The sequence below is a fragment of the Priapulus caudatus genome, unplaced genomic scaffold (genome assembly GCF_000485595.1).
Source record: "Priapulus caudatus unplaced genomic scaffold, Priapulus_caudatus-5.0.1 Scaffold42, whole genome shotgun sequence".
NCBI classification, from domain to species: Eukaryota; Metazoa; Priapulida; class Priapulimorpha; order Priapulimorphida; family Priapulidae; genus Priapulus; species Priapulus caudatus.
The window spans coordinates 644,646-660,494 of NW_014577103.1; the positions used below are offsets into that span (position 1 = coordinate 644,646).

The 15,849-nt window shown below is 40.7% G+C and overlaps 1 protein-coding gene across 1 annotated transcript in view; it reads right to left on the minus strand.

Annotated features, from left to right (window-relative positions):
• Positions 1–11,653, minus strand: part of LOC106820573 (echinoderm microtubule-associated protein-like 6) — a 41,338-nt gene extending 29,685 nt beyond the window's left edge. The window contains 13 exon segments of the mRNA XM_014825083.1: positions 433–637; positions 1,883–2,032; positions 2,851–3,063; positions 3,802–3,916; positions 4,487–4,628; positions 5,028–5,165; positions 5,650–5,869; positions 6,780–6,915; positions 8,039–8,170; positions 8,457–8,579; positions 9,515–9,613; positions 10,158–10,317; positions 11,454–11,653. Of these exon segments, the coding sequence (XP_014680569.1) occupies positions 433–637; positions 1,883–2,032; positions 2,851–3,063; positions 3,802–3,916; positions 4,487–4,628; positions 5,028–5,165; positions 5,650–5,869; positions 6,780–6,915; positions 8,039–8,170; positions 8,457–8,579; positions 9,515–9,613; positions 10,158–10,317; positions 11,454–11,653 (2,033 nt within the window).
• Between the last annotated feature and the right edge of the window lie 4,196 nt (positions 11,654–15,849).

Below are 15,849 nucleotides of genomic sequence, written 5' to 3' on the forward strand. Positions count from 1 at the left end.
TTCGGAACTTGGCGACTGCGGAAGAAATTTACGAACCGGAAGATTCAGGCGAGTAATACTGCTGTACGGCCGAAGGACGGATGTACGGTACAGCAGATATATATATATATATATATATATATACTATCTTAAAGGTACGTTCCTCAATATAAACTTTATTTATGAATATTATTTAAATAATTATATATACACACACGCACACGCATGCACGCGCGCGCACGCACGCACATACATACATACATACATACATACATATAAACAAACAAAAACATTTTTTTAGGAAAGCTGTTATTATTATTGTAATCAAGCAACTACTAGAAATAACACACTCTCACCAGTTACCCCTATTACGTTACTACTACAGATCTTACACAAACATCTGCGGGCGGGCGCCACCGGGCATAAAACACGTGACGCCGGCGAGGTACTTACCCGAACACGTGTTTCAGATAAAGCCCTTCGCCAGGGCTTTTCGTCCTTGTCTGCGGCTCATCGTTGTGGGGCCTTACAGCGCCCTCTATCGGGCGCACAGGGCGCTCGTACAGCACCTGATTCTCCTGCTCCACCTCGGAATCCAGACCTTCGTAGTCAGACACGTCCGAGTTGCTCTCGTCGCTGTCTGATTCGACAGTAGCTGCTTCCAGTATACGAACAGAGCAGACGATAGTGAATTTCCATTTGCGCCAAATTTAAATATAGTGTATACATTTATATAAATTTATTATATAAATATATGTATAGTGAGGAAGAATGTTCCCGAAATCTCACGGAAGTATAAGAAATGAAAGAAACGATCCTTGGTTGTCGTTTGTCGCGCTTTAATGGCGTGTATTGGTTTACTAACTCTGTTTAAGTGTTCTATTCAAGTACTGAAGTGCGCACACAGTCTCGAGTAGGAACTGTAGAACGTGCAATGAAAAATACCATAGGAGACTTGTGAATGTCAAAATGATAAATGAAAGTTGGATGTGTTAATGCGTAGACTTTGCACTTAGAATCAGGTCCCTAGTTTAAATGGGACGTGCGATTGACAGGTGGCCGTTAGCTCATGTCATCAAACAGATCAGAAGGATTTTTCTTATAACCATCACGTTTCGAGTCGTTAAACAAATCGTGTTTCACCAACAAACGAACACCTCTTCTGAAAACAGGCTACAATCGAAAAAACAAACATGGTAGTGCATGCTCAACGTGAATGATGTGAGCAAGAATGATTCCAAAGACTAAGCAAAATTTTCGGTAATCCAGAGCGGATGCATTGGACAGTTTTATAATCTATAATATATTTGTATAATTATTTGTATACCAAAATTGGAATGGTTCATTGGATTGGTGACGGCAGGGGACTGTTAGGGCATAACCCGTGTAAAAGCCTCGTGCGCTGAATAGATTCCTTTTAGTCAGTCTAAAGTGTAATATTACAGACAATCTCTCGCTTTCTCTCTCTCGCGCGCACTATCTCTCTCTCTCTCTCATCTCTCTCTCTGATCGTCACTCTCTCTGTCTCGTCTCTCTATCTCTCTCTCTCTCCCTCGTCCTCTCTCTCTTGCTCTTTCAATTTCTTTTCTCTCTCTCTCTCTCTCTCTCTCTCTCTCTAGAGCTAATATAAATAAATAAATATATATATATATATATATTATTATTTATTTTATTTATTTACTTAATTTATTTATTATATATAATATAATATAAGAGTTATATATATATATATATATAATATAAGGTATATATATATATTCGATCGATCTAAATTCTACCAAATGCTATTGCTACCAAATATCCTATAATATATTAAATTCCCCTTTTTGGTTCTACTACACATTATTTGCACAATACCGACCTGCTATCTCGTACATGGCCGTCAGCTCGCTAGCGTCAGAACGGCCTGTTTCCACGGCATCCGTTGTTAGAAAGCGCCATTGGAAGATGGCCTGATCAGCGCCACCTGTCGAGATAACTCGACTGTAATCGCTCGAGAATCTCACGTTGGTCACGTGGGCTGAATGGCCGATGTACTTTCGGAACTTGGCGACTGCGGGAAGAAAATTTCGAACCGGAAGATTCAGGCGAGTAATACATAATTAAGATCTGTAACCACCAATTGCTTATTTGTCACGTAATCACCCGAGGTTGTCAGTTATTGATTAAACCGATACGACGGGAGAGAGCATTCCACTGTGTGTGGTTTACGACTAGTAATATAGGGAGTATAATTATAAGGAGGTGCGCGCGGAAGAGAGATTTATCATACCACTTGAATAATTGATAGACTGCGTTGTCACTTGCGTACGCCTGCATGCTGACTTAATTCAAGCATATTACATATCAAATCATTTTTAATTAGCCATTTATTAACTATTAGCCCTCGTTTATATGAACGAGTATGTGAATATAGATAAAATCAAGCGCTAATAATACATATATTGTTAGCTCTTGATAAAATTAAATGTAGTTTTTCGAATGTTGAATTGAAATATTTTTTAATTAAATTGCTATGGCTGCAGAACATTGCATATCTTTTAGACACTACTTTTTTGTAATTATAGCTTTACGTAGGACCGTACGCTTGTATGTTACTGGACATGAGCATAGCGATGAGTATGGTGGGGACTGCCACCTGGTGTTTGGAATAGATCAATAGACAGTACACAACACAACAAAGAGCAAAATATTTCACAATCATCCTTTTTATCAGAAAGCGGAATATATTATTCTCGCGTCTATTAGAATTATTACATAGAAGAAATACATAGAACAGAATAGTTATTACATTCAGAGCGTGCGATATTGCCTCTTGAGAACAACACGCATATAACATTGCAACGCAACGCTAGTCACTTCATTTCTCACCTTTCTTCGGAGACGGAAACCGTAACAGCTTGACCAGGCCAAAGTCGTCGGCGGTCACTATGACCTCTCCGTCCATGTAGACGTCTACGGCGTTCACGTCGTTCGTGTCCGTGTACTTCGGCCAGATGCCGTTGACCTCCGATCCGAGCACGCACGTCCACGTTGCCCACTGTATAGCAGCAATCTCGTCGGCACTGGTAACGCGATTCCCCTCTGCCGAAAAAATACATTTACGCAATCAAATGTCGCAACTTATATACCTGAGAGAGCGCTTGCAGTAAGCGCCGCCGAAATACATTTACGGAATCAAAATTTAATGTCGCAACTTATATACCTGAGAGAGAGAGAGCGCATGTAGTAAGCGTCGAACTACGACAGCGATTAGAATCAGTGAATCAAGATCTCCGCGGTTAAATTCCCTAGACGGGATTCTAGCAGGGGTGAATAATGACAAATATTTGACAATATAATGACAAAAATTTGTCATAATTCACCCCTGATTTTATACATCTCGATATTTCATGGCAAGCATATTAGGATGCGCTCCCGTTTCTTTGTTAGGTTATTTTTAAGTGGCAAAAACTGCTGTTAAAGAGGAATAAGAAGATATGTGCGTGGTAGCACCTTGGCCCGCCTAGTGTAAACAGCGCATGCGCATAGATTATTGAGCCTAGCAACATTATATTTGTTCTTGAAGTTGAGAAAGCTTGCACAGCATGATTTGGTAATACGTACAAAATGACCGAAGCACTAGTGAGATAATTCATTATGGTAGCATAATACAGAATGCATCGTGCAAATTAAACATCTGTTGTAATGACGTATCATTGCAAAGCGAAACAGCCGGTTGTACGTGCAACGCATTGATCTCTACTATACTAACTATACTAACTATACTAACTATACTAACTATACTACGTTAGTATAGTAGAGATCAGTGGTGCAACGTACCAGGCATTTTGAAAAATAGCCGCTCGGCGGCGCCACTGTTAGTCTGTACGTAGCTGCCATCATGTGACCAGTCCAGATGAGTGATGAAGCTGGAGCTACCCGAGCAATGTCCTACCTGTAACACATAGGCATTTATCATCCTGAGGTGGCAGCATTTTTTGTCTAAAAGATTTATTTTAAACTGTTTGCGAGTTGAGTTTAAACACTTCAATTTTTAATTAAAGCAATAATTAATTGAAATAATTTCTAAACACATCACAACCAGATGGCATAGTTCAATTAGAATCTAGGTGCCAACAACACTGCTCAATATCTACAAATACAATTGGAACCGGTTATAACTCCTAATAGCCTTTTTGCCAATACGGTAGGACGTGAATCTTGGCATGAAGGGTTGCACAAGATGAGGAGGGCTAGATCCAGGCTGCACAAAACTGAAGCTAACGTTTGTTATGCACATGCTGTTTCGATCTCATTTGTCAAACAGTGGATTGACCTCATAATTAATGATTATAATATAATATGATCATAAGTAAACATCACAGTAAATACCTATGGAGGGGTGGAAGGAGCAAAAACGACAAGAGCGGGATGCGCGCACAGACTATATATATACGAGATGAACGAAAAACGAAAAACAAGCGAACATGCTGATCATGCCTCCCACACGCCTAGTAGCTCTCACCCTCTTGTAGTTGGCGTGCACTTCGTAGATGTCGACATGGTTGTCATTGGAACCGACGGCAAGGAAGTCTCCATCAGGCGAGTACTTCATCTCATGTATGACTTCTCTCCTGTCACGACCATGCACCACCTGCGACATGTCACTGCAAGAATACAGCCATTACGTTACATACCAGCCGAAACTATGTGGATGCTCTAGTAATTAATTCCAGCTTCATGTATAATGATTTATGATTTGCTTCAGCTTCCAGCTTCATGATGACTACATACATAATTTAAGCCACGGGTTTTGTATGTTTGACAGTATATATTTGATGTAAGTAATTCGAGGTTGACTCTAATTAAATAGTTCGTGCCACGACCACGTATGTCATGTTTGCCCTCTACATATTCCCTAATGTAAACTTCTATGCAGCAATAAAGTGCCTCATAAAAGGGTTATTTAAGACATCGCTGTGCAATAATCTATCTTATATATAGGATATTCGTTATAGTATTAGTATAGGGTACACGCGCATAGATGTATAATTTTTGCAGCTCACTTCGTTTGGTATACTATGAAGCTTCCGTCGCAGAATCCTGCCGCTAGGTGGAGTCCATCTGCTCTAAATGCGAGCGAGCGCACTTTATCCGGCACGCTTGTGCACATGAGCAGTGCATTGTCCACCATGCTCCAGATTCTGGGGAACACGTGATTGCGGTGACAAAGAGCCATATAGGTCATGCACCACTGAGCGGTGTGTAATAATTACGTACATTTATGATGATAATAATGTTACTATATACAGCTCAGTACCATGCAGGATGAGACCAGCAGCATAATGACAGAGCTACATGTACAGAAGGAAGGCACACAGAACTGCAGTACGTTAACTGATCAAAGCCGGATCTTGGTGAAGCGTTCCGCGTACCAAGACAATAGATCCATTCATTAATAAAGCGAAAACGGATTTAAGGCGTACACATAAGAAAGCTAATTATTTGAAAAACCTGCGCACTAGCTAAACTGGTATTATATAATACAAATACGGAACGAAAATCTCACCATTTAGAAATGATTAACCCCATTTTACAGATTTTTTAAATCACAGAGATGTTCTTGCATTTTTTATTCAACTTTCAATACGAACGCTTTTATACAATTTTAGACAAATCCACCGCTACCTGATTGTCTTGTCATCGCTACCCGTCGCAAAGATGGTCTTCTTCGGATTCGGATGCACAGCCAGCGCCCAGAGTTCACCTTGACCGTGACCTCGCGCGATGCATTCGACCTTGAGCGTGTCCGACTCGGCGCCGAGGCCTGACACCTCGATGATGTCCGAATCCCGCGTGCCGACCAGGACACGGTCATCCCGCCAGCAGACTGACCGCACAACCAACCCTACGCGCGCGAGCATTCATGAGCATCATACAAAATGTCGGACTTTTCGAGTTCATTAAAATAATCGTTACGTTAAGGTTAGCACAAACGTATTTTATTTGCGTATTTGCGTATTTATTATCATTATTAATATTATTATTATTATTATTATTATTATTATTATTATTAATTATATTATGAAATCTACAAATAAATAAATAATAATAAATAATAGCTGCGTCGTTATTATTGTAAGCTGATCAGCAGAATTTGCCGCGTGGTGACGGGGTCCACGCGTTATTAGGTGCTAGCACGAGTTGTCCGCGTGATTTTGGCCAGAAGTTGGAGCTTATTATATGCTTATACAGCTTATTACTCCAAGGTCAGAGCCAACGCGCGTTATATATGAAGAGCCCTTATTGTGTGCAAAACTTGCCATATGTCCATTTCTGGAAAAATGACGATGAAAACGACAAAAACAACATTTGGGTTAAACAATGTGCTGATAGATATAGGTATTTTGCAACTAAAGGTTTTTTGGATGTAAGCTAAAACATATTCTATGATCGGGGCTGCAGCCATGATTGTAGGCTGTTTTCAAGAAAAAACTGCTACACAGTACCTATGTTCATCATACTATACATCCGGTGCGTTTAAATCATGTTTTGAAAAAAATCGATTATAGCAGTTTTCGCAAATAAGCTGTTCGATATAATATATGTGTGCGTGTGCGTGTTGTGTGTGTGGTGTGTGTGTGTGCTGTGTGTGGAACCGGATGTGTGTGTTGTGTGTGTGCGCTGTACTGGGGTGTTGTGTTGTGTGATGTGAGTGCGTGTGCGTGTGCGTGTGCATGTGTGTGTACAGCAGATTTAATGCGTATACGAAAGGAAACCCTCCAAATATTGAACGGTAATTAGAAACCCTCATTCACCTTTGTATCCGACGTCGTGTTCCTGCATGCTGAATCTCCCGATTATATTAAAATCCGAAGACCACGTGATCACGAAGCCATCCTTACCTCCCGTCACGAAACCTTCCTCGCACGTGTCCATCGAGTAAACTGCTCCCTTTGAAGGAAACTCACAATTTGGTGAAAAGCAATCGGTAAAGTAAAACACATACTCAAGTTTCAGCGACGTTTTTTCAATGCATTTTTTAGAGGATTTACATTATTTAATACTGGTACAGCATCTTCAACTCGACGAAGGATGTTGGTTATATCTCTGCGCCATTTCATCCTTATGTTATTGCTCATGTGACAAAATCAATATGTTTCAACCAGTGTTGCCTCTAAGCTGTGCGTGTGTGCGCGTGCACACGTTTTGCAACCAGCGCACAAAGGAAATTAATATGCGCACAAAAGGTTATATAGTTCAAAGTATAGAACAAAATCTTAACTAAATACGTTACTTCGTAGAATGCAATCATACTTGTATTATATTAAAACGTCCCAATACAGTTTTATTCGCCATTAGAGATATATTAGCTGTAGATATTGGCGTAGTTGAAACCAATGTTCGCTCTAATTATTAGTAGTCAGTGTGCGCGAAAATCTAATGTTGTGCAAAAAAAATGTCTGTGCCAAAATTATCTCGCAACAATTTCAAGTTTACATTTGCACAACCATTCAGTGCGCACATACCTTTGTCACAGGAAATTTTTTTGCACAACATAAGATTTTCGCGCACACTGACTACTAATAATTAGAGCGAACATTGGTTTCAACAGTCTCTCACCGGTTGTCATATGTCTTAAACGGCAGTAGCGATTTAAAAATAGGTTCAATAGGCGAGACCGCTCACCTGCTACAACTGTTAGCAAGAGGCAAAGTTAATTTTTTTTACGTAAAATTTCTTGAGGCATCATTGAAAGCTATTGCTAGTTCTCGTAAACTGACTCTGGTGCAACATCCCATAGGTCAGGGCCCTGTACAAGCGGGCGTGGACATATGAGTACATATCAGCCATGGTTTATATCAGCCGAGATGCAAATAAACCCGAATAAAATATATAGGCATACGCACAGTCGATGTCACTGTGATAAATGTAATGGACTACCCGTTCCAAGTTAGAACTCGGACCAGATGGCCCAAATAAACCCGCGTTGTCAATAATAAAAAAAATATATAATCAAATAGAAAGCATGTGAATATATGTCGAAAACATTTTTTAAATATTACAATGCACTCACTTTGTGCGCATCTTCGATGACATTTTTTAGCTTAGTTCCCTGCCACTTATAGATGTTACCACTGGTCATCCCAGAATATGTGACATCTCCAGAAGCAAAGGCCAAACAGAGGACTGTTTCTATTTTCTCAAGCTGGCAACGAAAAACAATTTAAACAGATTAAATTATTTAAAGCATCGGCTCATTTCGTAGTTACGTATATACCGTCCGATTTTCAAATCTCACCTATCGCTACAGTAATAACAACTGAGAAATTCTGTGTGGCTTATTATTTATATATATATATTTATATATATTATTTTATTATATATATATATATATATATTTACACGTAGTACTGAAAGCTCACAAGCCGCTCACAACAAGTTTGATTAACAGCGCTTCCTCGTTTGAGAAAAAAAATACATGCACAAAGTACCTTGCCAAAAACACCCTTCTTGCACGTAAGCGAGTTTCCACAGAGGTTCCAGAATTTTATGTGCTTGACTCCGCAGGACACGATGCGATTCTCAGTGAAGCGATGAAACTGGATATCAATCACCTGCACACGGGGGTGGTGAAACAATGAGGTGGACACACCCGATGTACCCGGACTCTGAGATCAATATATATATATTTTTTCTAATCTATTTTAATTCTTAGCATTAGCCATAGTCGTTACTATACGATGGACCTGACAACGGACCCCAGGAACGTATAATAAATAACCTGAGCGCAGTCGTAACCGTGATAGGACGTGTCAATAGAACGACATCGCCCGCATTGACGTAGGCGGCTATGGTGAATGCAAGATAGATAAACTGCGTGCGACCAGACATAACTAAATCTCAGCTGTAGCTGATTCAGGGGAACCAGATTAACGCGATGATTATTAAACTCTGCTAAATTTCAATTAGATGAGCGCTATCACCATCAAAACTAAATTATAAATTTTCAACTCTATAAAAGAATGAAGAATGAAATGGGGTGGGTTGGCCACACACTGCGGAAGAAACCGACCGACATAATACGCACGGCGCTGAGCTGGAACCCGCAAGGAAGACGTCGGGTAGGAAGGCCTCCTGGAACCTGGAGGCGAGACTCGGAGGCGGAACTCAAGAAGCAGGGCTACACTTGGAGAGAGATGGAGCGGAAGGCGACCAACCGAGCGACATGGAGAGAGTTTAAAAAAATGACCTATGTCGCCCAGGAGACTGAATGGTTACAGAGAAAACGAAATTTCAATTATACAAAATATATTGAGTCGTACAGGATATATATATACACACACACACATAATATAATATATATATATATATAATATATATATATATACCGTAAAGATTATATACGTGTATGCAGTGCCGGTGGTTCGTGCTTGGTGTGTGCGTGCGTTCGCTACGTGTGTGCGTTTGTGCGTATGTGCGTGCGTGCGTGCGTGCGAGCGTGTGTGTGAAGGGTAAAGCCAGGTCTAATGTATAATTAGTGGTAACATACCCTGTCTGAATGTCCTCTTGTAGTAGCAAGGATTCTACCCTTTCTCCAGTCCCAAACATTCACGGTCGAGTAGTTGTCAAGGCCCACTGACACCAGTCTCTAAAATTAAGTATAAGTACACCTATAGGTAACCTCCGTACATTAGCAAAGTTAAAGCAATAATATTATTTATTAGGTATTATTCTATAATTATTTATTTATTTATTTATTCATAGTCAATTTATATAAATAATTACTTAATCTATGAATGATAATAATATTACAATAGCGTAATACACAAAAACAGCAAAGAAGTGAAAGACAGCAAGAAGGCGAGAAGAGGGGCAAGGGAGAGGTGGGGATGAAAATGCAGATGGAGACGGAGACGAAGAGGGCGAAGAAAATGAAAAGATAAAATGAAGAAGGCTATGGCTATTAATGAAATACTTGGTATATTGCGCATGATACTTAAAAACAATTAAGATCAAGAATGAGATCAAAATTCAAGATATGCGAAAGATATCTACAGAGGACAGACAAGTCGGGTATAAGATGTATATATTTAAATGACAACTGGAAAAATTTGCGACTGTTTCACATTTTCTCGCAAAAGTCTGATATATATTATTAATTTATTATTGATTAACGATTTTAAGCTGCCCACGTTTCCATCGTTGCAGAAGTCGATAGCAGCGATGCCGGTCGTGTGGCCGTCCTTCAGAATTGACAAGGTTTTCATGGTGACGCTCTCCCACACACACATGTAGGGCGATTTACCAATTTGACCTGTGCAGACTATGCTTTGGTTTGGATGGAGCGCCAGACTGAAAGATCGCAAAAGAAGATAGTAGAAGTACGCTTAGCTGCCGCAATGGGCCGTGATGGGTATATTTGGCTTCATTTTACATCTCATTTTATTAAACGAGGCTCGATTCTAGAATGTGTATTCAACGTGTATAATGCTATATTAGTTCATGTTACAAAGAACAACCCCGACGGCAAGGAAGCTTGATGCAGGGCTGCTAACTATTTTATAAAGACAGGGAACATAGTTATAGACGAGAACAACAGCAACTGTCCAATAATATGATTAGGTAATACGGAGGCAGACGGTTAAATAGACCGTACCATTACACCTTATACGCGTAATCATAATTCGACATGCGCTAGCATTCACAAACACTTATATGAATTCGTCTATTGAAGCCACACTGATATTACATCCAGGTACAGCGATGTTATTACACCGGTTCGGTAAATAATCAGGCTTCCACGGAAACCGCAGAAATCCTTGCAGTAACCAATGTCGAACGTTAAATATGAATAATAAGCATCCGCGAAAAAATACATGCAGCATCAGCAGGCTAGACTTCCTTTACAATACAGCCCCTATATGACCACCACCATCGCCATTCTGTATACACAATAATTCACATCTATAATACACCTAGCTACACTCATGCACTCGTTCAGGCACTCACTTACACTCACTCACGCACGCACTCATACACGCGCACGCACACACACACGCACATATCCGTGCGCACGAGCACACACGCGCACGCGCACACACACGCATTATACGCACGCACTCGTGTACACGTGAAGAAACATGCACACACACACACGCGCGCGCGCACACACACGCACACGCAAGCAAGCACATGCGGACACACGCATGCACGCACGCACGCACACACGCACGCACACACACACACACGCGCGCGCGCTTGCACGCACGCACGCACACGCCGCTTATATATATATATATATAAATGTAATGTAATATAATATAATATATAATAATAAATAAATATATTAAATGCAAATATGTATATAAATTATTACACGGAAACAGGGAGAGAGACAGAAAATTTTATCACACCAACTTAGTCTTTAGTCATTCGGTTAAGCAACACAAGAATTCATCATTCATATATATTAACATCGACGTACACACCTAATGATGTCATCGCTGTGTCCGAAGAAGAAGCGCTGCTTATGTGCTCTGCTGTTGAACACAACACCTACGGCCGCCACGAAAAATACCACTTCTTTACTTTCGGTGTAGTAGAGGTTATTCTTACACTTGTGCCCACGATAGCCGTACACCCATTCTAGACGGAGCTGTGACGTTGGTGCACTCCGATCAACAGACATTGTGGGTGCAGTTCACAAATCCTACAACAGAAACAATCACGAACTTATAGAGAATTAAGAGAATTAGTATGATTTTATAGGTTTTATAACCTCGTAAATCTTCGTAAGGAACCACTATGTATTTTTCACATTCAATTAGCAAAGCTGTGCCAGTTTTTCAAAAAATAATGCCGCTCAATGATTGTGCAAGTAAACGTGGCCACGCTTTTACACTTTCCTTAGGTCCAACAATTTACTGTACATTAAAATGATTTTCATATATTGCGTCAAAAATGGCGACATATTCCTCTTCTTCTTACTCAGGTTTTTATTTCGTTTTGCTATTTTAAATTATCCTTTTTATTCGATTATTTGAATTTTCAATTAGTTTTTATTTTTATTTTTATTTTTGTTTACAATTTTCATCTGGTTTTCATTTCAGTTTTTATTCTGTTTTTATTTCGTTTTCATTTTATTCTAAATTCATTTAAACTGCTTAATCCATGTTTAACTTAAATGGAAATGAAATGAAATCTAAATAAAAATGTAAATAAGAGTGAAATAATTTAAAACGACAATATATAAAGGAATAATGTCAAAATCTAATGAATACTCAAGTAGCTATCTCGGACAAGCTGTAGATATTGCCAGGTTTAATAATAATACTGATGTTTAATCCTACAAATCAGATTCAATAGGAATTACATTAGCTGTTAGGAAGCCTTGGAGGAGGCATCGTCTATGGAAACAGTGTATTGTGTAAAATCAAGATATCATCGCGCAGTGGTGATAAATAATGGCAACGATACAATATGTATTTCGTTCAACGTTACAATACCATACAACATTACATTATATGTTCACAAGGAGAACACATTGTCTCGTTCCGCTGAGATATTACATCTACATTACAAGAATAGTAGATTTTTGCGCATGCACTATATAATAGACCGCATACTACATTATGCGAAACTATGCGACGAATGCGTATATCTAAAACATATTTGTGAATTTATGTCTGTTTGTTTGTCTGTTCTCAATGCAAATCAATATGAAACACTCTAGAAATGTCCAAAGACATTCAGTTGGGGTAAATTTTAATGCTGAATGTCATGGGCACATTGGATTTGACCTCCGAGGTCATCTAAGCAAAAAAAACACGAAAACGGGAAAAAATAAACGGGCCCCTGCAGCAACAGGATTCAAGTCAAAACAGTCTAAACAGGATTCAGCTTGCACGGACAGCTTTACTGTTACTAAAGATACAGTAGATCAATAAATAAATAGATAGATATATAGTTGGGGAGTAGTTGGGGAGATAGATATATAGTTTGGGAAGGAATAGTGCCCTCGCTACCGCTCGGGCACTATACCCTCCCTCAGCAACACTATGAGAGCATAGTGCCCCCAACAACAGGCATTAATATATAAATAACCCGCGCTGAGGGGTTCTAAAAATCTGTGAATAACTACACGGCACTAATATATAGCAGCAAAATTATTACGGGCTGGCTACCTGTAGCGAGCCACAGCCAGGTGTACGTATAATCACTGATATTGACATTACTGACGATTCATATATGTGTGTGCGTGTGCGTGCATGCGTGTGCGTGTTCGTGTGTGTGTACATATATATATATATATGCCTGCGTTTGGCAAAATCATTACGGGCTGGCTATACGTGTATAATCACGGATATTGACATTACTGACGATTCACACACACACATATATATCTATATATATATAATATATATATAGTACTTGCGTTTGGCAACAAGTAAAATATTTAGAAGATTGCCTATCGCGCATTTAGCGCGTTTTTACATTGTTTATAAATTAAATACGGTCTATAGACTCACGATAACGCAAGAACTTTCACGAAATAGGCACATATGTACACACACAAATATCTCCTCAGCTCGTCATGATAAATATAGAGCATTTATACGTTTCGTATACAGCGTACTTATATTTTTAACAAAAAACGCTCACCACTAAACGACAAATAGCCTAACTTGCAAACAGCATAAATATCCTAGCTATCACTAGGGGCATGTGACAAAACAGATTTATTTCACCATGTACTTCTAGTAAATCTAACGCTATTTGATAATTCTCATACGTAATTACGTACCATAATATACCATGTACGTGATTCGTACTACATCTATTATAGCAGTGACAATAATAACTCACCGAGGCCTATATGTGATGATATTTCGCGCTGCCGTCTAGTTCCTACTCAATTCTTTGATTTGATTCTGCGGATCTAATGCTTTGAACCAGGAGCAAGACTGTAGATGACATGCACAACGTAACGCCATTCGTAGCACTGTATATGCGCCTGTTGTCAGCGCCACATAGCTAGCAGCCATACAAGTAGGCTTCACTTCCGTATCATATGGTCACAGGTTAGCATTATCGATCTGCCAGGTAAATCTATACAACAACGCTAGCTCCACCTGGAGCAGGAAACTACAAATATTGATCACCGTAAGCTAGCATCAAATAATGTTATATATTCCTATAGTAATTATATATTACTATTATAATATCAGGAGTAAGATAATATAGAATGATATTATAGATGATATAGGATTATATAGGATGATAGGATGATAATATAGTAAGATAATATATTCCTATATTATCTTACTCCTGATAATATCACGAGCATAGAGTGAGAGGAAGAGATAGGGAGAGAGAGAGAGAGAGAGAGAGAGAGAGAGAGAGAGAGAGATAGAGAAACGAGAGAAAAGGAGAGAGAGGAGAGAGAGAGAGAAACGAGAGAAAAAGATATTAAGAGAAAGAGAAGAGAAAGAGAAAGAGAGAGAGAGAGAGAGAGAGAGAGAGAGAGAGAGAGAGAGAGAGCGAGAGAGAGAGAAAGGGAAGATACACACACGCACCGCTCGCTGGCACGCACGCACACGCTCGCTGGCACGCACGCATACGCTTATTGCCACACACACACACGCACGCGCTCGCTGCCACGCACGCACACGCTCGCTGGCACGCACGCACGCGCTCGCTGGCACGCACGCACACGCTCACTGGCACGCACGCACACGTTCGCTGGCACGCACGCACACGTACGCTCGCTGGGACGTACGCACACGCTGGCACGCACACACACGGTTATTGCCACACACGCACGCGCTCGCTGCCACGCACGCACGCGCTCGCTGCCACGCACGCACACGCTCGCTGGCACGCACGCACGCGCTCGCTGGCACGCACGCACACGTTCACTGGTACGCACGCACACGCTTGCTGGCACGCATGCACACGTTCGCTGGCACGCACGCATACGTTCGCTGGCACGCACGCACACGCTCGCTGGCCCGTACGCACACGCTGGCACGCACGCACACGCTTATTGCCACACACGCACGCGCTCACTGGGACGCACGCACGCGCACGCACACGCTCGCTGGCACGTACGCACACGCTCGCTGGCACGTACGCACACGCTCGCTGCCACGCACGCGCACGCTCGCTGCCACGCACTCACTCGCTCGCTGGCACGCACACACACGCTCGCTGGCACGCACACACACGCACGCTGGCGCTCACGTACACGCACGCTGGCGCGCGCGCCCGCGCTCGCTTGAACGCACGCACTCTCTCTTTCTCACGCACACATCACACGCGCGCACGCGTACACACTTACACACACATGCACGCACACACACGCGCACGCACGCACACAACACACACTCGCGCACGTGCACGCACGCACACAACACACACTCGCGCACGTGCACGCATGCACACAACACACACTCGCGCACATGCACGCACGCACACAACACACACTGACCTGATGTTGACTTCCACCAATAATTCATTTGACAGTGCACTCGTGAAAACGATTCATTATATTTGATAAAAGGTATAGATAAAATAATGTGAATTACATTATACGACTTGTGTTTTTATACAGGTACGTTTATAAGCTATAATATATATAATATATATATATATATATATAAGCCATATCTCGTTTAGAAGCCAGGCAAGATTTTTTATTTACATTTTGAATCTCGTCAAACATTAAATTTAACAGAAATTTATAATAACAGATGTATAGGGAGTGTCTAGTGCTTCATTTATTGTTTTTGTTTTTTTTTGCGGCAGGGCAGATCCTATGGCTGCTTCGTTGTAATATTGGGAAACTTTCCATACAGCAGTTGGCCGCACACACTACAATAAAAA